This window comes from Aspergillus saccharolyticus (assembly GCF_003184585.1).
Source record: "Aspergillus saccharolyticus JOP 1030-1 unplaced genomic scaffold BP01scaffold_34, whole genome shotgun sequence".
NCBI lineage: Eukaryota > Fungi > Ascomycota > Eurotiomycetes > Eurotiales > Aspergillaceae > Aspergillus > Aspergillus saccharolyticus.
Window position 1 is genome coordinate 137706 of NW_020290644.1, and position 27628 is coordinate 165333.

The 27628-nt window shown below is 54.2% G+C and overlaps 11 protein-coding genes and 1 non-coding gene across 12 annotated transcripts; 6 read left to right on the plus strand and 6 right to left on the minus strand.

Moving 5' to 3' along the window:
- The first annotated feature begins 723 nt into the window (after positions 1-723).
- On the plus strand, positions 724-2294 carry BP01DRAFT_404849 (uncharacterized protein). The gene has a single exon (XM_025578717.1). The coding sequence runs from the start codon at positions 814-816 to the stop codon at positions 2113-2115; it is 1302 nt and encodes a 433-aa protein (XP_025428490.1). The 5' UTR covers positions 724-813; the 3' UTR covers positions 2116-2294.
- A 715-nt stretch (positions 2295-3009) lies between these two features.
- On the minus strand, positions 3010-3530 carry BP01DRAFT_133482 (uncharacterized protein). The gene is made up of 2 exons (XM_025570491.1): positions 3285-3530; positions 3010-3115 (listed from the first exon to the last, which is right to left on the minus strand). Exons 1-2 carry the CDS (start codon positions 3432-3434, stop codon positions 3047-3049), a joined length of 219 nt encoding a protein of 72 aa, XP_025428491.1. The 5' UTR covers positions 3435-3530; the 3' UTR covers positions 3010-3046.
- A 253-nt stretch (positions 3531-3783) lies between these two features.
- BP01DRAFT_346705 (cobalamin-independent methionine synthase II family protein) lies at positions 3784-5551 on the minus strand. The gene is made up of 2 exons (XM_025573650.1): positions 5329-5551; positions 3784-5246 (listed from the first exon to the last, which is right to left on the minus strand). Exons 1-2 carry the CDS (start codon positions 5540-5542, stop codon positions 4279-4281), a joined length of 1182 nt encoding a protein of 393 aa, XP_025428492.1. The 5' UTR covers positions 5543-5551; the 3' UTR covers positions 3784-4278.
- Positions 5552-6862: 1311 nt separating this feature from the next.
- BP01DRAFT_325289 (NmrA-like family protein) lies at positions 6863-8422 on the plus strand (the record flags this gene model as incomplete). The annotated part of the gene is made up of 3 exons (XM_025572857.1): positions 6863-7453; positions 7525-7887; positions 7938-8422. The coding sequence occupies 3 exons, from the start codon at positions 6863-6865 to the stop codon at positions 8007-8009; spliced, it is 1026 nt and encodes a 341-aa protein (XP_025428493.1). The 3' UTR covers positions 8010-8422.
- A 130-nt stretch (positions 8423-8552) lies between these two features.
- BP01DRAFT_t253 lies at positions 8553-8644 on the minus strand. Its single transcript has one exon. It is a non-coding gene; the product is annotated as a tRNA-Thr (tRNA).
- Positions 8645-11111: 2467 nt separating this feature from the next.
- BP01DRAFT_303145 (DsbA family oxidoreductase) lies at positions 11112-12018 on the minus strand (the record flags this gene model as incomplete). The annotated part of the gene is made up of 3 exons (XM_025572103.1): positions 11112-11689; positions 11766-11910; positions 11971-12018. The coding sequence occupies 3 exons, from the start codon at positions 12016-12018 to the stop codon at positions 11112-11114; spliced, it is 771 nt and encodes a 256-aa protein (XP_025428494.1).
- A 1615-nt stretch (positions 12019-13633) lies between these two features.
- Positions 13634-15067, plus strand: BP01DRAFT_303164 (leucine aminopeptidase 1; the record flags this gene model as incomplete). Its single annotated transcript, XM_025572105.1, has 1 exon — positions 13634-15067. A coding segment is annotated over one exon (1434 nt), but the record flags the coding sequence as incomplete, so codon positions are not given.
- A 29-nt stretch (positions 15068-15096) lies between these two features.
- Positions 15097-15539, minus strand: BP01DRAFT_394182 (uncharacterized protein; the record flags this gene model as incomplete). Its single annotated transcript, XM_025578301.1, has 2 exons — positions 15097-15454; positions 15509-15539. 2 exons carry the CDS (start codon positions 15537-15539, stop codon positions 15321-15323), a joined length of 165 nt encoding a protein of 54 aa, XP_025428496.1. The 3' UTR covers positions 15097-15320.
- Positions 15540-16126: 587 nt separating this feature from the next.
- BP01DRAFT_133619 (glycoside hydrolase family 76 protein) lies at positions 16127-18040 on the minus strand. Its single transcript, XM_025570492.1, has 3 exons — positions 17631-18040; positions 16857-17560; positions 16127-16761 (listed from the first exon to the last, which is right to left on the minus strand). Exons 1-3 carry the CDS (start codon positions 17737-17739, stop codon positions 16147-16149), a joined length of 1428 nt encoding a protein of 475 aa, XP_025428497.1. The 5' UTR covers positions 17740-18040; the 3' UTR covers positions 16127-16146.
- Positions 18041-18564: 524 nt separating this feature from the next.
- BP01DRAFT_359401 (YqaE/Pmp3 family membrane protein) lies at positions 18565-18887 on the plus strand. Its single transcript, XM_025575671.1, has 3 exons — positions 18565-18615; positions 18665-18799; positions 18856-18887. The coding sequence occupies exons 1-3, from the start codon at positions 18602-18604 to the stop codon at positions 18875-18877; spliced, it is 171 nt and encodes a 56-aa protein (XP_025428498.1). The 5' UTR covers positions 18565-18601; the 3' UTR covers positions 18878-18887.
- A 2643-nt stretch (positions 18888-21530) lies between these two features.
- On the plus strand, positions 21531-22477 carry BP01DRAFT_133714 (uncharacterized protein). Its single transcript, XM_025570493.1, has one exon. It carries the CDS (start codon positions 21735-21737, stop codon positions 22290-22292), a length of 558 nt encoding a protein of 185 aa, XP_025428499.1. The 5' UTR covers positions 21531-21734; the 3' UTR covers positions 22293-22477.
- Positions 22478-23879: 1402 nt separating this feature from the next.
- BP01DRAFT_325305 (putative NRPS-like enzyme) lies at positions 23880-27298 on the plus strand (the record flags this gene model as incomplete). The annotated part of the gene is made up of 4 exons (XM_025572858.1): positions 23880-24188; positions 24255-24525; positions 24597-26803; positions 26906-27298. The coding sequence occupies 4 exons, from the start codon at positions 23880-23882 to the stop codon at positions 27296-27298; spliced, it is 3180 nt and encodes a 1059-aa protein (XP_025428500.1).
- Between the last annotated feature and the right edge of the window lie 330 nt (positions 27299-27628).

Here is a 27628-nt window from a genome sequence, read left to right on the forward strand (position 1 = left end):
CTTCGCTCTCCTTAACCACTGCAAGCAATGTTCAACAGACATTTAATGCAATGGCTCCATTTACCAGCTACAACAGAGGAGCGCATCGTCCACGCAGGCCCTATCACGCAACAACCACCCAAGCGCAAATGGGTCAGCTACATCTGGGATACCTTCGACAAGTTCCCGGAGGAGCTCTTATTTTTTCTAGATATGCTTCGCTAGCTGTAGCCCGACTTGCTTGTCTGAACAGTCCCAGAGGCTTGGGAGTTTGACGCTAGAACCAGCAAATTCAGCAAGATAGAAACGGGGAAGAAGGCAGATTAGGAGGGAGAGCGGAAGAATCTTGACAATTCATTCCGCAATTTGTACCGAGCTCCTGATTAGAAGGTGGCACAATCCAGGGAGGGGCGGGGCATGGAAGGAGGAGTATGCTACGCTTGACTAGGGGTCTGTCGGGAAGGTGTAAAGTCGTTGACATTCAAGGGTGAGAGGTGACTGTGGAATTGTCTGCGGACGTGTTGGGCTGAATTGTTGGACGTACAAGTTAATCTACAATGAAAAAGTTGCGGAGTACCTGGGCACGAAGGACAAGACTAAAGCTGCTGGTTCCTGGTTGAGTTGACAGTGCTATTGGTCAATAACCCGGCAGATAATATTATTCAAGCTGCCTCATTGTTGTACATCTTCCGCCCTCTGACAATTCCCACATCACAAAGTTGCATGCGGAGATTCCCAGCCAGTCCCATCCCTTGATTCATGCTCATCATTCAATAACAAAACAATTGTCTCGCGCAGTCTGACGACCACTGCCCTTGTCGAAGGAATGGATTGATGTCTCGAGGTAAAATCCCGAGAGAGCGCTTAGAAAGAGCCGGAGACACCGGTAGGGGCAGCACCAGAGCCACCGAAAGAGCCAGTGGGAGCAGCACCAGAGCCACCGAAAGAGCCAGTGGGAGCAGCACCCTGACCACCGAACGAACCAGAAGGAGAAGCACCCTGGCCGCCGAAGGAACCAGAGGGAGAGGGGCCCTGACCACCGAAGGAGCCAGAGGGAGAAGCGCCACTAGGGAACCCAGAAGGCGAAGCACCCTGAGCGCCAAAGCCGGAGGAGCCACCGCTGCTGAAGCCCGAGGGAGAAGCGCCCTGGCCGCCGACGGAGCCCGAGGGGAAGGAGCCGCCAACAGTGCCAGAGGGCGAAGAGCCATCGGAGCCGTCGCTGCCACCGAAGTCGGAGGATCCGCCCTCCTGAGAGGAGCCCTTGGAGGAGGAGCCCTGAGAAGCGCCCTGGGAAGAACCCTGCTGGGAAGAACCCTGGTTCTGTTCGAACTGGCGGCGCTGGACGTCCTTCTCAGAGCCCGAGGAAGCATTGTCAGAGGACTGGTCTTGCTCTTGACCACCCTGCTGACCCTGCTGGCCCTGTTGGCTTTGCTGACCCTGGTGACCCTGGTGAGGGGAGCCGGAAGGAGAAGCACCCTGAGGAGCTCCAGAAGGCGAAGCACCGCCGGGGAAGCCGGAGGGGGAAGCACCTCCAGGGAAACCAGAGGGCGAGGCACCACCCTGGCCACCGAAGCCGCCAGAGGGCTGGGCGCCGCTAGGGAACCCAGAGGGAGAGGCGCCACCCTGGCCACCGAAGCCGCCAGAGGGTTGAGCACCGCCAGGGAGGCCGGAGGGAGAGGCGCCACCTTGACCACCAAAGCCACCAGAGGGTTGAGCACCGCTGGGGAAACCGGAGGGAATAGTGCCACCGAAGGAACCGGAAGGCGAAGCACCACCGAAGTCACCAGTGGGAGCCGCACCGCCTTCAGTGGCGGAGGCAGGGATCTCGAGCTGACGCTTCTGGTGCTCCTCCGGACCACCCGTAGGAGCAGCACCGGAGAAGGTCACAGAGGGGAAACCTTGACCGTTGGGGAAACCGCCCTGTTCTCCGAAGCCGCCAGGGCCACCGGAGGGAGCAGGGCCGGCAGAGCCAGAAGGCTGGACTCCAGTCTGGGTAGGAGGCTGCTGCTGCTGCTCACCAAAGACGGGCAGGGCGGAGGTGTATCCCAGGATACAGGCAATGGCAAATGCGGAGAGCTTCATTTTGAGGATTGGTGTGTAGGTGGGGGTTGGGATTCACAAGTGATTGAAGATTAAAACGTAAGAAAGCAAAAAGAATGTAGTTCGAATTTTGGTTCGTTGAGAAGGAATGGTAATGGGCGTTCAGATCAACTGAGCTGCTTGATTTTTTCGAAAACAAGTTGGCGAGCAAGAGGAGGCTTTATAAGATGGTTTGCCCTTCACGACATCTGGGTAAGGTGTGCATGCTGATCTCGACACTCGTCATGTTCCTGAGCCGCCGAGTTCGGGAGGCCGAGTTCTGAGACGTTGACTGTTCGCGATAAATCATCAGGCTATTCTGGACACAGAGACCCCGAGAGTGGATCGATCATAACTGGCGTTGGACTCCACTGGAACTAATACTACCAAGATTGTAGCCTACTACTGTCGTGGCACTGGGTCAGTGCGGGAGAGTTTATTCCGTGGAGACAGGGCTGAGGTAGACCAGAGGTTGGCTCTGGCCCATCAGTCCTCGGTGATATTCCTAAAAGTTGACGCGGAATAGAGAAGGCATGATGAGTGAATGTGGCTGATCCCACGTGCTGTCCTGGCACACCCGCTGTTTCATCTTTGCTCTTTGCCTTCACTTTGTCCCTGTGGCTGGTTTCCCTCGCCAAAGCATTACCTACTCGACAAAAATACCATTTGTCCATGCATCGTGCTATGATCGAGCACATCACAGCATCCAAACCCACGATGCTCCGATGATTCAATGCTCTGGGGAAAGCCGGATCACTCGAGACGCACATCCCTCCCGGTGGTTTTGGGCTTAGATCGTCAGTGGAGGGGATCAACCGCACTCGATAATCTCTGTCCAGTTACCATGACGAAAGCCTGAACGATCAACCATTTGGTCCACGTACAGACCACGGCGGCTGTGAGTGTTCCGAGTCGGTGGATCAGTCTGCTGCTGTCGAACCCCCACTGGGTATGATGTCTCCAGCCTCAGCGGCAAGCTCCAACGCATCTACATATCTGTCTTAGCGCTGTACGGAGTAGACTGAGAACCCCACGTCCCCTGCAGCTTTCGATATTCCTGGAGTGGGTCAGCCTGAGAGCTTGTGCGGTGGTATCCACGTTACTGTTTCCAGCAAGGATCAATCCTCCGGGCCATTGACGTTTGCTAACAGCTTCGCTAAACGAGCCGTGGATCAACGGCGGGAAGCTGGTGCAGTGACATGGACATCAGGAAACCAGAGACTGACTGATGGCAGGGGCCACTGCGGCAAGGGGGTGACGCAGGCGAGATCAATGTGCGACTCCTTGGCAATGCCTTGGATCTCATGGGCCGTGTCAAAAGTCCCTTGCACCAGCAAGAATAGGCTTGCGCTGGAGGCTTGGGTTGAAGGAGCCATTACAGAAGACCCTTCAGGGCCTCCTTCATCGACTGTGTTCGGCGGCTAGTTGCAGCTGCCAAACTGGCCCTGGATTTCCACAAAAAAACAGACGGGACGGCACAGGGCCGGGAGAAGCGATGGAATAGGGGAAATGGCCATGGAGTGGTGGAGGTGTGGAAATGGAAGCGTGAAACGTGATTTGATGCATGGCGGGAGAAGCTGGCGTGGCCCTTTCGCTGATCTTAGGGTTGCGGAGCGCTGATTGGTGTGGGTGTGTGTCTACGCGGCCTCAGGCTACGGTCGGGATGTTTCACCTTATTTTTTCTTCTCTCATTCTCATCTTGCATGGATGAACGTTATAAGTTACCACAACATTCTTGAGCATGTCACACCTTCAGGGTAGAGCGGGAAAGGGGTCTGGCTGTGATCTAGAATTGTAGATCTCGGCCATTGACCCTGTGGCCACAAGATATTAACAATTTCGGCTTCCACACCTGATAAACTAACAGTAATTAGCAATAGCTTCAGGGGCCACACCCGCTGATCTCTGCTTCTAGCTTTTTCGCTTAGAGTTGTCTCTCCCACGGTGAGAGACTCAACTCCTACATCCAAGAAGATGCTAACCCTGCCCCTAAACACAATCAAGACAGACAATCAGCTTCCAGCTACTGAAGGAGTGATGTTCATCGTTCCACGTCGGCTTGGTTCACTCCTGATCCCTATGATATACATATATCACCACCCAAAAACCCATGATCACGTCTGTTGAATACATATCTCGCGTCACGTCGTCACATTTCCGTCGCTGTTGAAATGGCCAGAAAAAAATCATACTAACTCCCGCTCAGCCCCCGCCCAACCCTCAAGGTTGACCCCAGATCTCGTCCGCGATCTGACGGACCAAGGCCAGCTTCTTCGTCTCATCCTCCAGGCTCAACGGATAACCACTCTCGTGGGTACTGAAGCCACACTGCGGGCTGACGCAGATGCGCTGGAGGGCCTCCTCGCGGGACTCGCCAGTGCCAGCACGGACATACTCCGCGGCCTGGTAGACGCGCTCCTTCATAGCGTCCTTGTCCTCGAGCTCGCGCAGCTTGGTGCTGATGATGCCGACGACGACGTTCTTGTTCTTGGGCAAGAACTTGAGGGGCTCGAAGCCGCCCGCGCGCTCAGTGTCATACTCGAGGTAGAAGGTGTGGACGTTGAGGTTCTCGAAAAGCTTCTTGGCGATGATGTCGTAGGAGCCCTCGGCGAAGTGGCGGCCGCCGATGAAGTTGCCGCGGCACAGGTGGATGCCCGTGTGGAAGTCGGCGGGCAGGCCCTGGAGGCAGTCGTTGTACAGCTGGATGTACGCATCCAGCAGGTCCTCGACGCTGCCCACGTTGTCGGCATCCTCCGCCCAGCCTGTGCGGAAGGCCGTGGAGCAGAAGTAGGCCATGCCCGGGTCATCGAACTGCACGTTGCGCAGACCCGCCGCATACAAGGCGGCCAGCTCGGCCTGGTAGACCTTGGCCACGTCCGCGAAGTACTCCGCGTCGTTGGCGTAGGCGTCGGGGGCGTACGCCTTGCCCTGCTTGTAGCGCATGTGGAACCAGGCCGGCGTGATCATCGTCAGCTTGATCGTCCCCCATTCGCTCTCCGGCAGCGCCTGCTGCACCAGCTTCAGCTCGTGCAGGTTGGAGACTGACTTCTCCGCGCTCCACGACAGCTTCGAGCCCGCGATCACCGAGTCGCCCGGCATGACCTTGCGGTCCTTCTCGATCAGACTCACCACGTCCGGGTGGTAGAGTCGGAACATCGAGGCTTCTGCATCTTGAAGACGAACGGTTCCTGTGCGTTTGGTCAGCTATCATCTTCTCTGCTGGATCTCGAAGAGGAAAAAAAAAAAGAGGAGGGGAGGAAAGCTGCTCACCCTCAAACTCATCCCACATCTGCCCCCAGAACCGCGTCCGGTTGAATTCGCCCGAGGTCACGGCCTTGTAGCCCAACTCCCGCTGGAGCTGCACCACGTCATGAACCGCCTGTGTCTCGATGGCGGGCAGGCCGGCCTCTTCCTCCGAGATGCCGGTGTCGCGGATCTTTTCGCGCACTTCCAGCAGGTTCTGGGGCCGGAGCAGGGAGCCCATGTGTTCGGCCCGGAAGGGCGGGGCGCTGTGCAATTGGAAGGACATCGTGTACCTGAATGGCGACTGTGTGTTTCTGTCTGTAACAGCGAGTTGCAAGTTGAGCAATGAAAACAGCTGGAAAGAAATAAGAAAGTCCAGAGAGGGGGAGAGGCAAAAGGGGTGAGGGGCAAAAGATGAGCGACCGACTGGGGAATCCCGGTTCAGCCCCGCATTTTCTCTCGTCGCTTTTTGCCTTTGCGAGTGTGGGGACTGCCTGTGCCCGAACACCCGGACTACATCTCCTTCAATCGATTCTTCGTGTTTTCGGGTGGTTGAGGATTGGGCCACGGACTGGCGTATGGGAAATCTACTCTGGGGGAGCCTGTCTCGGGGTCCGTGTGCATATTGCGTTACATCTCATCTATTGACCGTGGCAGGTGGTCATGAACGCTGGATGAAGTACAGATGAATGCATGTGGAGGGAATGTGGGATCGAGATGTGGCATGTGGGGCTCAAATGTGGAGGAGGGGAAGGGGGATTCATTCGATTCATTCGATGGATTCGATTCATTCTGATATGACTCGGAGGCTGTCAGACTGCACTGGGCGCTGCATACTACCTTTCCCCAGATGCAAATACGAGATGACCAACCACCGCAATGAAAGTATACACCCCATCCCCGTAAAGATATGCCACAGTAAGCCACCACCCCCACCGATCGCAAAACCTTTCCCCAATTGATGCACGGTACCTCTTCGCAGAAATCGCACGCAAATGGATGAGTTTGGTCCTCTGAGGGCGCGATGGTTGGCACTTACGTTGCGTTGGCGGTGGGTGGTCCCCAGAAGGGCTCCAAGAAGCACAAGAATCCATCTTGATGGTTTGGTACAGTAGATGCGAGCTGTTATGGTTGTGCACGGTCTTTCGACTACCCATAGTCATTACCGTGCGAGACTACCACGGAAAGTATTATTTGGCCTTCCTATAGGCATCAATCAGAGTATGGTTGAGCTGATTAAGCTCAACGTACTGTGCATCGTAAACAGGTGGCAGCATGGATGCATCATTTTACGCGAGCACTTGGATCCAGGGATTCTCCAGGGATCTGTCCTCTAGACTTGTCATTCAATCAATCAAGCTCCAGTGACAATCATAAGTATTCACTGATACCAATACTATATTGCATACCAGTAATGTGGATTGATTCAGAATATAGTATCGTATGATACACGAATGCGGGGTACTAAACATTTCTCAAACCCCCACCGTCTCAAAATCAATCACACTTTAGCATCATCTGCCACCCCACACGACATCAACAACACCCCTCCAAAACGAAGATGTCCACCAAGACCATCTGTATCGTCGGCATCACCGGCAACCAAGGCAGCTCCGTCGCCCGCCGCTTCCTGCAGGACCCAAACTTCCAGGTCCGCGGCCTCACCCGCAACCCCAACACCCCCGCCGCTCAGAGCCTGGTCACCCAAGGCGTCCAACTCATCACCGCCGATCTCAACGACCCAAACACAATAATTCCCGCCTTTCAAGGCGCCAACATCATCTTTAGCGTCACCAACTACTGGGAACCATTTTTCCGCCCCGAGGACCGCCAGCGGGCCCTCACCGCCGGCATCTCATGTCGCGAACATGCGTACCGGGTCGAGCTGCAGCAGGGGAAGAACATTGCGGATGCGGCGGCGCAAACCGTCGACTCGCTCGATGAGAATGGGTTGATTGTCTCCACGCTGAGCCACGCGAAGCAGTGCAGCAGGGGACGGTTCCAGGAGTTGTATCATTTCGACGCCAAGGCCGAGGTGTTTCCGGGGTATGTGCGGGAAATGCACCCCCGGTTGGCGGAGAAGATGTCGTGCGTGCAGACGGGGTATTTCAATTCCAGCTATCGCCTGGTTCCAGAGGCGTATTTCCGGAAGGTCGGGATTCCTGCATTTCCTCCGCGTTTCGTGGTTGGAGCGGATGGAAGATGGACTGACTCACGCGGTAGTGCCACACGGAGAGCGGGGCGGAGATGTTCGAAATGACTTTCACCACGTCTCCCGACGCAGTGATACCTCATCTGGCGGTGCAGAGCGATTTGGGGGGCTTTGTATATGCCGTCTCGAAAATGCCCCCCGGAAGGAGCTATATGGCGTGTGGTACGAAGTCTAGCTGGACGGAGTATATGAGGATTTGGGGGGAGACGAACGCGGTCGCTGCCCGGTATCGACAGATCCCGCTCCACGAGTTTATTGACCAGGTGTCGGATCCGGAATTCGGGCGTGAGGTGGGAGATATGTTCTCCTACTCTAGCGATCCGGGGTATGACGGCGGGGATCACACTCTGTTGACGGCAGAGGATATGCGAAGGGTGAGCGTTGCTGATTGTCTGTTGCAGAAATTGTGCTAACTCATGCGCAGGCTGGGATCGAGTGTCCGATGACGAGTCTCGAGGAATGGATCCGGAAGGAAGATTGGTCTAGTGTTCTATGATGAATGTGTATAGGGGCTCTGGCTCAGGTATGCGAAGGTTTTGTAACAGTGTGTGGCCAGGTGAGCTGGAAAAGAGGCCGTGGGAGGAGAATTTGACGATGACTTTGTCGTCGAAGAAGGGGACTGGGGTTCGCGTAGGGAGGAGTCGCGGGCCGTACTGTGGACTTGCTTGCCTTCTCTACTTTTGTGCGAAGATGTTATCTCGTCTGTGGAGTCTCTTGCCTAGAGTGACATCAGGGAGACGCTTGCGTTGAATCCATCCGAACAAATCAATGGACCTGGCAAGCATATGCCACTACTCACTGAGCATCTCGCTGAGCATCTCTGAAGAATCTCGCGGATATGTACAGCTATCAGCTATAGACCGGGATGTACTCGTACAGATACTGGACTGAGCACCCGCGCCATCCCACCCCCCTTCAACCAGACCACCATCCCTCGATCTCATTTACCCCAATGATGAACTATTACATCGCTACGCACCACAATTCCGTGATGACGCCTCCATGACGCCTCCCCCGCTGGGAAAAGAGCCAAAAAGAATGCCGCGACTGGGACTCGAACCCAGAATCTGCACTCCACCCGCTCACGAAGTCGGGGGCTCTGCAATGTTAATACCACTACACCACCGCGGCGATTGTTGGGAGGAGGTGCTGGTATCTCGATGATAACCCCTGTGTTTTTCTGCCTGAGGCAGTGCTTCCGCTGGCTGCCTGACGATGCAGGGGGGTGGGATGGCTGATCAAATGGATGGGTTACGGGGTCTCCCTGACGATGACTGGTGTGTGGTATATGCAGAGATGAGGTTCTCAGCAGCTAGGACGTCTAGCTTCAACATAGCAGGCGGATGGATCCTGGTCTAGATTATGAAGAGAGACCTTTGAGAGAATAAAGTATCATATGGATCTACTATAAGTATGGACTACCGAGCTTGGTTGTACGATCTCAACGCCGTCGTCAATGCCATGCGCAAGCCTTCAAGCTTCCCAAGCCGAAAAAACCAAACGCCCGAACACCCAGCCATGCTTTAGGGACCGTGCGGTCCATACGCGAGCAGCATCTTCACCACCCCTTCATGACCGTGGACTGCCGCCTGAAATAGCGGGCTGCAGCCATGATCGTTCAGGGAGTCAAGATCGACTGCCCCGGTGTCCAACAGGAGCCGCACCACAGCCTCATGGCCGTATCTCGCTGCCAAGGACAAGGGGGTACAGCCTTCGTTGTCTCTCACATCGACCTCAACGCCGGCGGTCTGCAGCAACACCTGCGCCACCTCATCCGCCCCGTTTTGCGCCGCCCAGGACAATGGTGTTTTCCCCGTCCGGTCTCGCACGTTCACATCCACCCTAGGGCACTCCAGCAGCAGTCGTACCGTGGCCTCCGCGTCCGCGAGCACTGCGATCAGAAGCGGCGCCTCCTCGGTCTCCCTGACGCGCGCATTCACCGCCACCCGCTCATCCGCCATCAGCGTCCGCAGTATGCGATGGTCCCCCAGATCGACCGCGATGTGCAGTGCCGTTTCCCCGTCGTCGTCTAGGACGTTCACATCAATCTCCTCCTGCTGCAGCAACAGCTTCAACGCTCTGACGTTCTTCTGAATCACAGCCTGCGCGATGGGGGCGAGGTCATGGGCAGAATAGTTGGGGTCCACGCGGCCTGATTCCAGGAGCACCCGTACAATGTGGATATGGCGGTGCTCGATGGCTAAGGCCATCGGTGTCTCGCCCTTTCTGTTCGGCTTGTTGACGTCGATCTCGCTGCTCTGCAACAGGATCTGGGCGATTTCGACTCGATTCTTCATGGCTGCGATGCACAGCGGTGACGGGGTTCTTCCGTCTTGAACGTTCACATCGGCGCCGGCCTCGATGCAGCGGCGGGTGAGGGCGCTGTTCCCGCGTCGGACGGCCCAGACCAGGGCGGAGGATTTGTGGAATCGGATGTTCCGGCGGTAGAGATCGGGGTTGACGAGATGATAGAGGCGGCGGTTGACCCGCGCAAGGGAGTTGATGTCGGCCTGTGTGTCGAGACAGTTGACTACCATGAGGATGAGCTCGGGGGGAAGGTCGAGGGGCGGCATCGCGTGAACTCGTTGGAACTGGCCGGCTCCGGGATGATGAACGATGTATGATCTTGATCTCCGGATTTTCGCCGGTGGTGGATTGCCGGTGGGTGGAGGAGAAACTGTGGGGAGATACCAGGGAAGATGAGTTTGGCATCCCCATCTGTAGTTGGTAGATACTTGGTGATGGATTTCCATCTTGTGTGTGTGTGTGTGTGTGTGTGTGTGTTGATGTCTGAGATTCACTCAAAACACAATAGTGTTTTAATAACTAGTCTGCCTACGAGGTTGGCCTTGCTTTTTTCCTGTTCACCATGCCATCCATAGTGACTTCAGTAAGCATGAGGATATTCTATTCACCTGATTCTTAGCCTAAAGAGACATGCACATCCACCACTGGGGCCCAACACCGCATCACCGCTTCGATTCGGGCCAGGACGGATGCTGATTGGCGGGGGGGTAAGCAAATGTCGGTATGGGGACACAATGGCAGTGCATCCTGGATCTGGATCTGATGAATCCGACTAGCCCTATTCCAATGTCTTTCTAAGAGCTCCCACATGGAATACCATTGATTCAAGTCACTTGTCGGGCCTTTGCCTGTCTTCACCTTGGCATCTACCGGAGTACCACTTAGTGACGGATCCTCCTGCTCCAAGACCCAGACTTGACTGTTGCGGTCAGATCTTCATAGGAGGTAAAGCATCGCGAAAAACTGCCAGTAATTTCATGGCCAAGGCTGCTGCGTCTTCCTGATAGGGCCTTCTGCAGCACTGCCCTACCCCGAGTTGCGCCGAGAATGCCCCATACTGCATTTTCGAGGGGTTAGTAGTGATGATAGTTCAAGCACATAATGACAAACTTGGCTTCTGACATTCTTGCGTCTGCACATAATCGTAATAACCAATGTATCTTGTGTCGTTTGCATGAATACGATACTGATCAGGAAATGAACACATCTCCCCGACAGACCCAACCCCACTCTTCCTCACTCTACATCTTCCTATCACGGAAATATTCAATATTCGCCTCCTCCACCACCATCAGCACGAGATCTCCGTGCAACCACCTGTTCCCATGTTCGGCGGGGTAGTCGCATCCAACCCCTCCTTATACGCAATCAAGACCTGCAGAAATTCCGCGACCTCCTGGCCCCCACTCAGCGTGAGCTGTCGATCCCCGTCTCCGAACTGAAAGAACGGGACCCCCTGGATCCCCCCATCGCGAGCCCTCTGCGCCTCCTGCGTGATCTCCTCCACCCCGCGCCCCTCCTCCAACCATGAGCGAACCGATCGTGCATCCAACCCACTTCCCGCCTGCACAGCCAGTCTCACCAAAGTGTCAACATCAGTGATGTCTTCCTCCCGCTCAAAGTGCGCCTCGAAGAGCGCCTCGACCAGCGCTGCCGTGCCTGCACCCGCCTCTGCTGCTGCTGTCGCTGCGTCCCCGTTGAACCGTTCCGAATCGTGCAGCTCGCTCAGCATGATGACCTGATGCGCGCGAATGGTGCTTCCGATGCGGCCCCCGAATCGAAAGTGTATACCGTCCGGACGACCCAGACGCAGGACGTGGGCTTGCGCGCCGGCGACCTTGTCGGCCCCGAGCTTTTGGGTCATTCGGTCTGGAGATGGGGAGTCAGTCAGGTGGCAAATCCCGGGGGATTGGTCAGCAGGGCAACTGGTGGTCGGTGATCGTACCGATGTAGGGGATACTCTCCATCGAGGCATTCGGGTCGAGGATATAAGGCTTCCAGGTGATTCGGATCGTGTCCTGGCCCCCTCCGGGGTAGGTCTTGCGGTACAGGCGGATCGCTTGCGTGAGGCGGCGGTATCCGATGTAGCACTAGCCTGCAGTCTCAGTAGGGGTGACCTCAAGCAGAGACAACCGGAGAGGGAGACGAACCCATGGGCACACCGGGTCGGAGGCGATGGAAATGTGGATGAGGGCCATGATGGTCGGAATGGTCGGTGCAAGAGAGAACTTTGCGACCGGTGAGTTCGTGTGGAATATACTCCTTAGTCAGTGGTCCTGCTTGGGTCCAGGCTCGGGAGAGATTACGGTCCAGCGTTCACTGTTTTATTTGATCGGGTTTCTGAGATGGGAAATATGAATATGCGCCTGTTTTGCAAGTTCTGAGGTGTTGTCTTGCGGCGGTTGAGTCTTGCGGGCGCCTGGAACCAGGCAACCATGAATTCAGGAGGGCCACGAAAAGAAAGTAATGAAGGTTGGGCCTAAGATCTCACCACCAGCTGAGTTCTAAGGTTACTACCTTAGTGCGTTTAGTTAATAGCTGTCAGCTTACCAATCATGACTCAAGTCAATCAGCCAATCTCGTGCAGGTGAGGATTATCCGGGGTCATGCAGGGTTTGGACTCAAAACTGAGGACCTAACGAAGATTGCCACTCTATTTGCATAGAGATTGAACACAAGTCCTGGCAAGGTCAAATACGATCCCAATCCGAGGTTGTCCCCCCATCCTCACGGTTCCTTAGCAGTTGGCTGCGGTGCCGATCGCTAGCAGCTCCTCATGGCTTGCGCATGTACCTCGTCTCAAAGCCAAGCCTGCTCTCTTTGCTCGTTGAGATCCAACTTGGACATTGAGTAACGTTGAAAGACCAAGAACAATCCTACAAATGAGGTCAGGCCCGAAGCAAGAAGAATCCCATCCCTCAGATAGCCCTCAATGTATATACGACCTACCTACCTATCAGGTTATGCAACCATCGCCAATGATGATCCAGCACACTTCAGATCCACGCTTCAAATGTCTTTCTTGAGTGGTTCTAAGCTCGACCTGCAAACCTGGAGCTTTTCTTCTGTTGCTCGGTAGAATTGTCGTTCTGTCAATGATGGGTATATGATTAATGTGCCACAGTGTGTACCGTGTTCCCCAAATCCTCAATGCGACATGATCATTGGCCATGGCCTATCAGTTTCTGTTCTTTCGGCTAGCCAGACACAAGCAGCCGTGGAGCGTTTGGTCTCGACATACTAGCACGCCACCGTCTCTGGCAACAACATCTCCGTCGTTGAATGTTAAGATCCTGTTGATCGACCTGTTGAGAACTGCAGTGTATACTCGGACACTAATATACCTCAGCGAGATCACTACACTGAGTGGACAATGAAGCGAGCAATATGCCGCAGTGAGACTCAGGATGACACGGGTTCGATGCTCCATCATGCCATCCGTAAACTGTAACGTGAGATGCAACTTCCGCTGATTTCTCATCGATTGTTCTTGGCCAAGAGTTGCACAGTACGACGATCACGGGATCGCCTAACCCTCTCGAAAAGTCCCAATTTATATTGGTTGGTGACTTCACTGGGGGCGAGCATAAAAGTAACGAGCTCCCATCCCTGGGGAACTCAGACAGAGAATCCTCACTCTTGAGCAATTCAGCATTTTTGGCCTCTTGCCTTGCAAAAGTATGACGCCCCTTGCTCTCGCACTATGCGTATGGACCACTGTAGCACTCGCCGCAAAGAGAGCTTTGGTCTCGCCAGTAGGTGCCTGCCTGTCCGGAGGGGAGCCTGTAGTGGTCCTGACTCATACTCTTTCAGGACACCTTTGCCTCGTCCATCTGTCTCGCTAATCTCCTCGAAGGCACGCAGAAACTCCAAAACTTCGCCTACGCCTACCCGGAACGCAACCGCGTCTTCGGGGGCGCCGCCCACAATGACACGCTCAACTACATTTACAACGAACTCCAGGCGACAGGGGCCTACGAGCTCCAGCGCCAACCGCAAATCCATACTTGGACGACGAGCAACCAATCCCTCACCACTGCTGGGGATGGCAGGTCGATCCCCGCGCACAGCATGACCCACAGCCCCAACACGAACGTGACCGCCGACCTGGGCCTCGTGGCGCAGCTCGGCTGCAGCCCCGACGACTACGATGCCTCCAGCAGCAGCGGCAAGATTCTCCTCGCGCGACGAGGCGGGTGCTCCTTCGGCCAGAAGGCTCACCTGGCGGCGCGCGCCCACGCCGCCGGCCTGATCATCTACAACAACGTCGCCGGCCCGCTGCGCGGCACGCTGGGCAACAACCCTAACATCACAACAATTCCCACCCTCGGCATCAGCCTCCTCGATGGTCAACGCCTGCAGCGCGCCATCACCCCGAACGCCACCTCCTCCAACACCACCACTTCCATCCCCGCCCTCCGCCTGACCCTCTACATCCACACCGAATCCACCCCGCGCCTCACCTACAACCTCATCGCCCAGTCCCGAACCGGGAACCGCGCAAACACAATCGCCATCGGCAGCCACACCGACTCCGTCAACGCCGGGCCCGGCATCAACGACAACGGCTCCGGCACCATCGGCGCCCTCGCCATCGCCAAAGCCCTCGCCGCACAGATCCACGCCCAGCAACTCCCACTCCACCAGACCGTGCGCTTCCTCTTCTTCACCGCCGAGGAATTCGGCCGGCTGGGCAGTGAGGCCTACGTCCGCAGCCTCCCCGCCGCCAACCTCTCCCAGATCCGACTGTACTTGAATCTCGACATGATCGCCAGCCCGAACTACGCGTTCATGATCTACGACGGGGGTGGGACGCGGTTTAACGTCTCCGGGCCGCCGGGTTCGGGCCATATCCAGCGCACTTTTGAACAGTACTTTGAGAGGCAGAATGTCTCGTACGCGGCCGCCCCGTTGACGGGCCGCTCGGATTATCGGGCGTTTGTGCGCCATGGGGTTCCGGTGGGGGGGCTGTTTACCGGGGCGGAGGGAGTGAAGACGCAGCGCGAGGCGGAGGTGTTTGGCGGAAGGATGGGGGTGGCGTATGATCCGAATTATCATGGGGCGGGGGATACGGTGGGGAATCTGCATCACGGGGCGTTTTTGATGAATGTGAGGTCGGCGGCCGCTGTGGTGGCGAGATATGCGGGGGATTTGGAGGGGATTCCGGTGCGGGAGGTGGGGGGGAATGCCTCGGTGGTGCAGGAGGGGGTTTCTGGGGGGAAAATGGGAGATGTGGTGGTTGCGTAGGGAGTTTGATTCGCGGGGGGAAGTGTGAGTTTGGCGCTATTTCACACAGCTGATGATATATTGGCAGCTCCTGTCGGTCTGTCGGAGCGGAAGGCATGACATGACTGCATTCATCTCCTCTTTAAATAAGTCAGTAGCATACATCCCCTTCCTTTCAACAACAACAACCACCCATCGTCCCTATCACCAACCACAACGCCCACCCCGTACCCCACGACGAAACACGCCATTAAACAACCACACACCCAGGGAGTCACCTCTCCGCCTTCGGCGGGTAGGACTTGCCCTCACGCTCGACCTTGGGCGTGCAGGTGCACCGCTCACTCTCCGGGATGGCATCCATGACGGAGGGGATGTGCGCGCCGCAACCCCACCAGGAAGTTTTTTCTACTCCGGTTAGCTTCCGCTGGGTGACTGCATGCAGAAGATGGATATACGTACGACACGTAGAACAGGTAGCCTTCATACACATGGTGACGGTGAGGACCGGATTCTTAAAGGACAGGATGATTGTTTTTGTTTGGAGAAAGACGGTGGAAATGCGGTTGATGGAGGCGAGGGGGCGATAAGAATCGGAAAGAGTGGGGGGTTTTATGTCGCCGCTTAGTCATAGGTGGATGGTCGGCGATTCATCCGGGGTTCAGTTACGTCGGCGAGCGGGTGGGACAGACATCTTACAGTTCGGCCAGAGGCTACATTTGTTCACATTCAACGCAGCTCAACCAGTCTCTATCATATGGGCAGTCTTATCTATCTCAAACAAATGGCACCAAGCAGGGACTAGAATGGGAAATATTCCCAAAGCATACATACACTAAATCCAGCGGTTGGAGACATATATTTGCCTTTGCATCGAGAACCGTTGCTCGATTGGCTGGAGCGGCCGATTCGGTGCATCTTTTGCTGCAAAAGGACTAGCGTAGTTACGATTCATGCTTATGTCATTTCTTCAACATCCCAACTGGGTGGGCGGTGAGGGACCGTCGATAAGACATGCTGCCGGGGCTGTTCTTCATCCACATTGTGAGACAATCACTTAGTAACTACTACACAGTAATTAAGGAATTTCTCCTGCTACACTAGATGAGCATGCGAACATAGGACATATCACTGCTCTCACGACAAAGGTACCATCCGGTGCCCAGCATCAACGCGATCATACCCACCGTCAGGATCGCCGCGCCCACCTGGTCACCAGAGGTGATGGGTCTGAGCGCGGTGGGATCCCTGGCCGAATCCGAGGGCCAGGTGCCTGCAGCCCCATCCCCCTTGCTGGAGCCCCCCGTCTGCTCCGTGAGAGGACCCGTCACCCCCTCGACGAGCAACGTCTGGATCGCCTCGAGGGCCGACATCTGCTGACCAACCCCCTTGGTCCCATCATACCTCCCGATGGTCCATTGCATCCCGCAGTATGTCTTGGTGGTCCCGCCCACACACTGGGCCGCCGCCGCCTGCGCCGTTGATCGGAGACGCGCCATGATGAGGTCGTGCGTGAAGGGCGCCAGCTTGACCGTGTCGGCCATCCAGCGGAAGAGATAGGCCTTGAAGGAGAATTGATCCGTTTGACAGGTGTCCCAAGTCTCGCATGCGGACTCGTAGAACACGTTCTTCGACGACTCGTTGAGGGAGAGGAAGATACTCTGCGCCCCCAGCAACCCCTCGATCCGGCGTCGCCAGGTTTCATCGCCGTTGGTCTGTACCAGAGCAATCACCAAGTTAGTCAATTCATCGTGGTCTTGGCAATGGGCGGACAACGCAACCACCCAGGCAGGGAAGGAGTATAACGCACGTAGTTCCACATATGTGCCGCGCCAAGCAGGAAGACTCCATTGTTGTACGTCCATTCCACATGATTGAGGTCGGAGCAGTTGTTCGCTTCGCTAGTGCCATCATAAACCTGGAACTGGGGGCCGATCAGCCGGACCGCTGCCGCCCAGTCCCACGTTTTGTAGGCCCAGTGCGCATACGTGTTGTTCCCGGTATAGCGTGCCAATCGCGCAGCCATGTTGAAGAAACATCCATTGGAGATTGCGTTGCGATACGTGAAGCCGCTGTTGAAGGGATAGATCTGCCACTTCAAGCCTCCACCGCATTGCGCAGAGTCCCAGCGCGCGGCTTGCTGGTTGAAGACCGCCTGCGCCAGAGCCAGCCAGGAGGCGTGGTCGCTTGGCGGGTTGGGGTAGTTGTTCTCTGCCGCCTGGAGAGCCGTAAACGCCCAGAAGGCCTGGTCATCGTTCCCTTCGGTGCGGGTCTGGTTGGAGGGCATGAAGTCGTGCTTCTCTCCGGCCTGGTGCAGAATGGCTTGCGTGGTGATCTCGTTGTAGGTGGCGTCGCCGGTGTAGGCCCAGTAGTTGACCAACGCGCCAAAGAACGCCCCTGCTTCCCACCAGTAGTACGGGTTGGGGAGGTTGCCGGGCACGTCGCCCGTGTTGTTGCCGGTGTAGAAGCTCACGAGATCCCAGGCCAGCTGACGCGCGGCGTGCTTGATGCTGTCTAGAATGAGCAAAGAGTTAGTCGCCGATTAGCAGCAGGTCGCCGCTCCTTGATGCTGTCGAGAATTTACCAGGATCGTCAATGGTGAGATCAATCGCTTTCACCTGAAAGCAGGGGCGCGTCACGAACACGCATAGCACGACAACCCACGCGAAGTTGAGGGGGTTTGTTCCTCGCATCTTTATCTTGATGATGATTTTCCCTTGTCGATGATACTGGCTGAATTAATTGCTTAGCGCAAGCTGTCATCGCGGTGAACCAGAGGAGTTGGCAAGTTTTATCGTGTTGAAGAGGAGGTGAGTTTGTGAAGAGTCGTGGGTCCAGTCACTCTCTCATTCACTTCTTCTCCGGCTACTCTTGCGCGTGTTACCAGTCGTTTCAGGCATTGTCACCCTCTTAACTCTTTCATTGCTCGTACACAGTGTAGAATGGAAGTCCATACAAAAATGAAACTGCGATAGCAGGTTTCCGACGACTTCCTGGTCACTAGACTGTGAGCAACAATTTACTTGATAAATACATACTTGGTGTATACTCTGTACTGAATCTGGCATGGGAAGGTCAGGCACACATTTGGGAAATTACATCACCCTCAGCCACGCAGTCTCCCCGGCCCGGTGCCTTGACAAGTGTTAATTAAATATTACTAGTAGGCTGTAAGCACGAGGGCAGCCCTATGCAAAAATGGGAAGCATCTCCCACGAGCCGGAGACCTACGATTAAAAAAAGTCGTCATTGATGGTGAAGTGCACATTTAGGCTATGGGAAACGTCCCCTGAGCCATGGCAAGAATCTTTGTGTTGGCGCATCACTCCACTTTCAGCCCTACGTATGATGCACCCGCGCCTGATGTCATCGATTTTCTCTCGACCCGCAAATCTCCTTTAAAATCTTCCCCCCCTACCACCCTTGCGCCTCTCTTGTCTTTTCCCTCCTTATTTCAAAAACTCGCACACGACAAACACTTGCACTTGAGGTTATCTCCAATTCTAGCAAGAACAACGCATTTACTGCTCTACCTACACACCAACCACCGTCACAATGGCCAACGCTGTGTATGTTCCGTTCCCTCGCTCACCGTCCGCCCCGACTAACATGCCCCAGCGGATGCTGCGAAATCATCATCGCCTTCTTCCTCCCCTTCGTGGGTGTCTTCATGCGCACCGGCTGCAGCTGCGATCTCCTGATCAACATCTGTCTCTGCATTCTGGGATGGATCCCTGGCGTCATCCACGCCTAGTATGTTCACCAGCCCTTTGCTCTACAGATAACACCGTGACTGACCTAATCCGCAGCTACATCCTCGCCAACAAATAGATCAAGACTATTGACTCTTTTTCATGCGGTCGGTCGGATCCTTCTTCCAGCTTTGGGCACGGGCGCGCTCGGCGTTAAACGATTGGAATGCGTGACATTGCGATTTCTCTCTTGTATACTATACAGCAGTAATGATGCCGATAATATGATTCTGTGATTCGAGTTTTTGTGCTTGGGTTTTTCGTCCTGCGCCCGTGCGGTCACTAGGCAGCAGCTTTCCGTGCGCTGGGCAAAGCGGTGGTGAGGCGTGGTTGTGCCCATCGGAAGTTGACCGAGCTCATGAATTTCCGCATAGCCTTTCCAGTGGTGATATTGGAAGTCCGATCTCGCTGGATATCTAGTTAACCGCTGCGTGGTTGATTGAGGACTTATCGTCTCGGTCAGCCTCGAGGCAGAAAGTAAGTATGATGTCAGGATGCATGTAAAATTAGTCAGCCTGCATAGCGTTTCATATGTTGTGCATTAGTAGTGTCCTACCCAGTCTTTTTGGATACTGGATGGTGCTTCTTGGAATAACATGGTCAAAGCATGCTTTACTCCGACCAGGTAATTCTGGGAAAGCTACCCTCAACGGAGGTCTGAACAATGTGATCACTCGCAGGAGCACTCACTCGAGCTAGCTATGCCAGAATCAGCCGAGACCGCTTACTGCTATGGAGAATATATCTCGGAGCTGCCAAGGTACAGCACTGAAAAAGCCTTGCAGTATAGATCAGTGCAACGGAGGACCAGAGGGGGTGGGGTGGATATGCTTTGAACTTAGTATACATTTTCTAGACTTAGTTCGAGGTACGGAGAGAATTATCAAGGTACAGGTAGGTGTCGCGCCTACCACACAAAGCCTTTGCTTGTGCCGGCACTTGCCGCTTCATCCTCCCGTACAGTCAGATCTATAACTTGAGTGAATTGGAGGCCATCGAGGTCAAACCCGTTGGGAGGTCTCGGAAGGTGGCGCAACTTTAGATGCGAGAAAGTGCACAAATGGTTGCCTCGATCAAAGCGACTAAGAAGTGGCCCAGGAGTATTAGTATAAAAAGTACGAGCCCTGCCAGACTCGGTCTTTCTTTGTTGTTTTCCCAATGTTACTGTCCGTCGTGCTGAGACTATAGTAGTCGACTGCTCATTTCCAGGACCGGGATTTCATTTTTTGTTACGGTGGCCAACTACGATGAGGTGTATCTCGCGTACTGGAACAACAAGCCATCGCCCGCTTCATAGAACACCCCGTCTTTCTCGGTCTTGTCTTGTACCAATCCAACCCGTGGGGTACAACGAAAACTTCGGATGTACGATTGCAGGGACCTTTTGTCTTGATTGTGAGCCTCTGACTTGCAGGGGACTCACAAGTATGAAGGGCTGAGCCTTTCGAGGTCCTGGGCTTCTGGTAACGAGGATTCAACTGCGCTGCTTGCTGGATGGTTTCTTCGGGCAGCCTTACCGGCAACAAATCATGTGACTTATCTCTTTTCTGCCGTGATTAGTTCTTACCGCTTTAGCAGTCGCCTCCGTTCCTTGCTTGGACGAGGAGGGCTGGGATTCCCATGCGCTGTGCTAACTCCTAAGGATAAAAAATATACTATCTTCTTTTTTCTGGTGGATGTATTTCCAATTTGTTGGATGTTGAGCAAGCGTATCTGATATTCTGTGGTGATCTTCTGAACTGCTTTACTTCGTACACCGAGTCGGTAGGGATCGGTGGTCATGTGACCCCCCCCCCCTCCCAACAACACCATCAAGCATTATCGCCTTCATCTTTCCCGGCATAAGAATCAAGATAGTACGGTCTCAACACTTAGACATAAGATGCTTCTGGGTTCAGTATTACTCCGAGTCGAATGAGGGTTCCCATACTGTACTATAGACAACTCGAAGTACGGAGTAAAGCAGAGTGAGTTAGATGTGCTTGCTCAACATACAACACTACGAGGGATTACACCTCCCCAAGAAGAAAAGAGGCAAAGTACCAGACAGGTTCGGCCCTCCAGGAACCACACTCTTCGCCTCGGCCTACCTGCTTTGAGGATCTTGATTCCGCCGCTCGGAACGATGGGAGGAGGATACAGAGGCTGTGCAAGTCACATGACTCCGGGATTCACAGGGTTTTGAGACTCGGCGGGAGGCGGTAAAATTCTTCAACTTCGGTTAAACCCAGACAACAGTCACGTGCAGACCACTTCCAGGCGTTCATCGGTTTTAGGCAGAACCTGAACCCAAGATGATGGATGGCCACCAGGCAGGAAAAGGACTGAACCGAGCAGGAAATTTTCCTCGGGTGGCAAACGGTGTCGTAATGTGTGGAGGCACTGGATGAGGAGGGTCTAGAACCAGACCAAGCATACGCCAGTCTGTGCCTCTGTCGTCCCCGTTGCTTCTCCACTCCATTGCGGGGCAGATGCACTTTTGAACCTGAAGGTTTCAGGAACAGACGTGTCCACGATGAACCACTCCAATATCCCCTCGCCTTGATTCGCCGCTCAGTCGGACAACCCTGGTTGACATGATCTAGACTTTTGTACCTGTCAAAGTTTTGCATGTTTAACACGTTTTTTTCCTTGCCGCAGAAATGTCTGCGCGGCTGACGCAACCGCCCTGGTTCCTGACCCACTCCCTATGGGGTATATAAAGGTCCTGCTCGTTGCGATGTTTTCCCTTCTCATCAAACAATCCAGTCTTTTGGTGTTTCCAGATTCTATCTTTCGCTTTCACAGCTTGAGGTTGATCCTCTCACATTCTCTTTTTTTTGTTATCTGTTGATCAGAACGACTGTCTCTCTTCGTTGCTTTTGCTACGTCTACTCACGATCAACACCACAATTCTGAACACATCCATTTGCACAACACCAGTTCAATCCTTCAAAATGGCTTTCACCAAGATCGCTCTCACTGCCGCCTTTGCCCTTGCGGCCTCTGCCCTTCCCTCACCCATGCAGTCGAGCACCACCAGCTCCGCCGCAGCAAGCGCCACCAGCTCCTCCTCCTCCAGTGGCGGCAGCGTCTCCATCGTGAACAATCTCAACGCCACCGTCTACCTCTGGTCCACTGCCTCCACCACCGGCTCCAGCAGCATGCAGTCCCTGAGCTCTGGCGGCGGTAGCTACAGCGAGAGCTGGCAGACCACCTCCGACGGTAGCGGCATTTCCATCAAGCTGTCCACCACCCAGGACGAGAGCAGCGTGCTGCAGTTTGAGTACACCGACGACGGCAGCACCCTGTACTGGGACCTGTCCTCGATCAACTTGGACAAGGACTCGGAGTTCATCACCGCCGGTTTCTCCGCCACCCCGTCCGATTCGAGCTGCACCACCGTCTCCTGCTCCGCTGGAGACTCGGATTGCTCTGCCTCCTACCAGCAGCCCGATGATACCGACACCAACAGCTGTTCTTCTTCGTCGACCATCACTCTCACTTTGGGTTGAACCCAGAACTTCTCAGACGGGGCCCCTGGAATAGCGCCTTCGGTGCGCTTTGGGCCCCTGGTTCACGGGCTAGGTCCAGCCTCTGTATATGAGATTGGCCCGCCGGGCAGGCCTTGCTGCACATCACGTCCTTTTTATCTTATGAATAGACTATAGACTCCGATGCGACGAAATATATGAAAGACTTTGATTTTAGAACTTGTTTTTTCTTGTGTTCGTTCTCTTGACACGTAGGATTTGAGTAGAAATGAACCGGGCACTTGTGGTTGATCCCAGATTACTGAGTGTTCAGCGCAGGTGAGTGACAGACTGTGTAGTTAGTGCGGATACATGTGCTGAGCCCGACTATGAGTTCACTCGGGCTCAGTAGTTCTAATCAGCCAGTCCCCGCCAGTGTTGCTGCCCGGAGGTTTTGCGCGGAGTTGCGGCTTTCCAGGTCAAAAGCGTATGCCGAAGCGTTTTGTGCTGAATGAAGATCCTGGTGATGAGATAGACATTTCGTTGGCTGATTGGCAAGGGCATGCATGTTGTGAGGTGGAAAGCCTTCTTTGACATACCTCGCTGATCCCATCAAGTCCTTTGATATCGTGTCATCCACATCTTCTGTGCCATCTGAGGTTTCGAATCTTCAACTCAGATAACAGAAAGAGAAATCCTGGGACGAAGGCCCGGAGGCCAGGGGTCCCGTCGGCTGAGCCACCTTCACCACCTCCACCACTATCTTCTTAGCTAGTGTCGATAGCGTGAGTCTCACTACCATTAGCAGTTTGATCTCAAGGATCCATCATTGTGAACACACCTACCACTGATTGATGTTTGGAGCAAATGTTCTTTTGCTCAGTTTTGGGCAGAGTGAAGGGGTTTCCCCTGTCCAAAGTGATCAGGAGTGACTCGGCATGTAACGGCTCTTAATCGCGGCAAGGATACAAAGTGGGAAAATCAAGTGAGAACCCAAATCTATGCTGTGGCGTTGATAGCCAGCTTGGCGACAGGCTGAGGCGTTGTTGATTTGTTGGGACTTCTTCTAAGTTCTGTGGTACTCTTACAGGGTATGGGCACTTGCACAATGCTTATCCCTCATAAGACAGGAATTAAGTTATGTTCTATTGTGCCCTAGCTCTTGATTTTGAGCAAGCAATGAAGGATCGCCCTTGCATTTTCCAGTCCGGTGCAAACAATGTTCACGGATTATGCGAATTCATGTTTGCATACAGGATGTGTAGGGCCCACTAATGCGGGAAGCAGCCGCCTCTATCCACATATCTATACAATGTGCATCCATCCCAGTGCATAAAACAGCCGAATCATCCGGGGTCCGCAGCACATCTGAATACAATGCGAGAAATACTGATAGCCCTAGCACGAATGATCATCACAACTCACAGGGATGCATTCGTAAGTTTGGCCTGGATCATCGGGCAAGGCCTAATTCAGCCCGTTCACAACTGGAGCTGTTTAAAGCGGAAAAATATAAAACAGGAACATAAAGAGCTTGAAGATGCTCTAACCTGCAACTTCAATTTCATTCATCCCAGCATTTAACTTGAACCGAAGCGACGATCTAACTACCAATTTCATTCAGCGATCATGGTCAGCTTTATCGAGCCAGCACCTGGGACGTTTAGAGCCCTCCAAAGGCTTCTCGTGGCCCAAGTCGATAAGGTGGCAGAAGAAGCTCCCACCAGTCGGTTTGGCCTGATTCCCAATGGCATTGAAGTTGAGGAGGGCTTCCGTGAAATCACCTTTCAGGATCTATCTCGTGCGGTCGATGCTCTGTCGTGGTGGATCAAAGACACTCTGGGCGAGCCAGAAGAGGGACAAAGAATCGCTTACTTGGGGAACAACGATATCCGCTACATAATAGTCATGCTTGCATGCCATAAGACAGGCTACACGGTTCGTTCTCATCGCTGTTTGTGTGGTATCTCCAGACCTCATAAAGTATGGCTAATGTCCGTCCAGATATTTCTTCCCTCCACTCGTCTCTCTGATGAAGCCTATGACCATGTCTTCAAGGAAACCCGGTGTACTCATCTGCTTTTCAGCTCTGAAAAGTCTCAGATCGCTTCCAGGCTACAGTCACTGACTTGGAAGCTGCTGCTCCTAGAGGTGCCATCCGTGACCCATATCTTCAGTAAACCGTCCGGCGGCAACAAGCGATTCGAATTCTCCAAGACGTACGACGAGATGGTCGACAAGATAGCATTCATGATTCATAGCTCTGGCACGACTGGTATGTGGAGAGCGACTGAGCCAACTTAGACAACAATCTATGGTTATCCAATCGACTAATCCCCACGATAGGCATGCCGAAACCTGTTTCCCTTACCCACGGTTTCCTGGGGACCGTTGACAACGGCGCATTCATGCCTCGTCCGCAAGGCCGGTCTCCTGCTTTCTTCAACGACCTTGCCTCGGACGATCCCTACCCAAAAGCCCTGGTCCTTTCTGCGACGCCCTACTTCCATCTGATGGGCCTGGTTTCCTTCTTCGAGTCCATCTTTCACAATATCCCTTTCGTCGCCAGCCCGGAAAGGTTACTGTCTGTGGGGTTCTTGATCGATCTTATCAGTCACACGAAACCCACTGCCACCATCCTGCCACCTTCAATCCTCGAGGACATGAGTCATTCTGAGGAGGGCCTCAATTGTCTCCGTGCGATGAAGTTCGTTTGCTATGGTGGGGCTCCTCTGGCACCAGAAGTCGGCAAGAAGCTCAGTCGTTACACCCAATTACGATCGCCAATCGGGTCCAGTGAGATGGGAATTATCAGCTCCTTGGTGCCGGAAGGTGAAGGGAACTGGGGCTATTTTGAGTGGAATCCTGCTTATCATGTGGACATGCAACCGATTGGTGATGATCTGTTCGAGTTGGTCCTACCACGCGTGGAGAATTCGCTAGCTATCCACGGAATCTTCCATACTTTTCCTGAGCTGCAAGAATATCGATCCAAAGATCTGTTCACCCGCCATCCCTCCGAGCCGAAGCTGTGGAGATATCATGGCCGCTTGGATGACGTGATTGTGCTCAGTAACGGCGAGAAGCTCAACCCGGTCTCCTTGGAGAAGATAGTCGAAGGCCATCCCTCTGTCCATCGGGCTTTGCTGGTCGGCCAAGGACGGTTTGAGACGTGTCTGTTGGTTGAACCAGTGGTCCACCCCGACTCCAAGCGCGTCGATAAACAGGAGTTCATTGAAAACATCTGGCCCCTCGTGCAGACAGCCAATGAGACGGTCCCTCAGTATGGCCGGATTGTGAAGAGTATGATTCGTTTATCGTCACCTGGGAAGCCTTTCAAACTCACCGCCAAGGGCACCACGCAACGACATGCTGTAAACCGGGACTATGCAGCGGAGATTGAGGAGATTTATTCCGCTCAGGACAGCCAAACCGCAGTGGAGCTGCCGGCAACACTCACTGCTGACGGCATCCGGGGTTATCTCCAAGGGATCATCACTGCTCTCACTGGGAAGAAAGAGGTCGGAGCCAGTGATGATCTCTACAGCATGGGCCTTGATTCTTTTCAGGCAATCCAGCTGAACCGAATCTTGAGGAGCTCGGTTTCTTCCTACAACCCCGAGTGTGACATTGAACGGTTGACGGTCCAGAACATTTATGCCCATCCCACTGTAGACGGGCTGACTGAACTTCTGCTGGGAGTTCTCGATGGTTCATCGGCCAGTACTGCCGGAATATCACGCTCGGAGAAGATCTCGCAACTGATCTCCAAGTATACGAGTGACTTCCGAGCTCCGGCGTCGTATAGCCTTCCTCAATTGCCCGCGCGAGCCACAGTCATTCTCACCGGGTCTACCGGATCTCTGGGTACCTACATACTCAATGACTTGATTCACAATCCCCAAGTGGCCAAGGTCTACTGTTTCAATCGCAGCGCCGAGGCCCAAGCGCGCCAGAGGGAAGGATTCGAAGACAAGGGACTTTCAGTATCACCTCTAGATGACCCTGAAAAAGTCGAATTCCTGCACGTCGAATTCGGAAAAGCCCACTTTGGCATCGGTTCAAAGAAATACAACGAGCTTCTTGGGACTGTCACCTTGATCATCCACAACGCTTGGAAGGTCAACTTCAACCACCCAGTTTCCTCCTTCGAGGACCCCCATCTCAAAGGTGTGCGGGAGTTCGTGAATCTCAGCCTAGAGAGTCGCTACCGGGCGCACCTCGCATTTGTTTCCTCTGTTAGCACGATCGGCGCATGGCAGCCTACTGATACAGTCATGTCCGTGCCCGAAATCCCCATGGAGAGCGCGGACTCGGCCCTCGAGCAGGGGTACGGGGAGTCGAAGTACATCGGCGAGAGGATTTGTGTCGAGGCCTCGGAGAAGGCCGGTGTGCCGACGAGCATCCTTCGAGTTGGGCAGATTGCTGGGCCGGACACTCGCCAGGGAGTATGGAATCCGCACGAGTGGATTCCGACGTTGATCAAGACGTCTAAAGCGATTGGGATGGTGCCCTCCGATCTTGGCGCCTATCCCATCGATTGGGTTTCAGTGGTAGGCAAATTCCCATTGGCAGTACAAACTATCCTTACCGTGCTTTGTCGGTAGAGGTCATCATTTATCTTCCCGTTAGTTCTAACGCATGATCTGAAACAGGACACATTGGCCAAAATCGTCAACGAAATCCTTCTCGGCCGAAGCTCATCACTACTGCAAGAACGCAACGCCGTGTACCATCTGGTTAACCCCTCGAGGACTAGCTGGAGCTCCTTGATCCCCGCGATCCAAGATAGGTATCCTGTTCGCCCGGTCCCTCTCGTGGAATGGGTGGACGCGCTCGAGGCGATCCAGGATCCAACCGACGCGGAAGTGGATGAGAAGCCAGCGCTGAAGCTTCTTGCGTTCTTCCGTACCCTGGCTGACAATGCACATGTTTTGTCGGCTGATATCAATGTCGAGCGGACAACGGGCGCAAGTAGCACCATGGCAAGCCTTGGACCAGTTTCAGCGGATCAGATGGCGAATTGGTTGGCCCAGTGGGATTTCTGAGGACTTGAGACTTGAAATCGTATTGCAGAACCTCCTCGATAAGGGACATGGTAGGGCGGCAACATCAACTTGGTGTATATGGGTGGAAGCTTGGGACTTTCAATTTGACGCAAGCATGTCCTTTATGCAGATCCTTCTCTGTTGGCTCGGTATCGACGCCGAGGGTGTATATATCACAATTTGATTAGCTTGAATTGAGAAGTCCTCTAGTCGCGTGCTACTCCATGAACAAAGACCAAGGCATGGGTTCTGATCGCGACTCTGTGGGATGGCGGAATGTCCCCGAGAGTTGGGGTGATGAGGGGATGAGAGATATGTAATAGTAAGGGC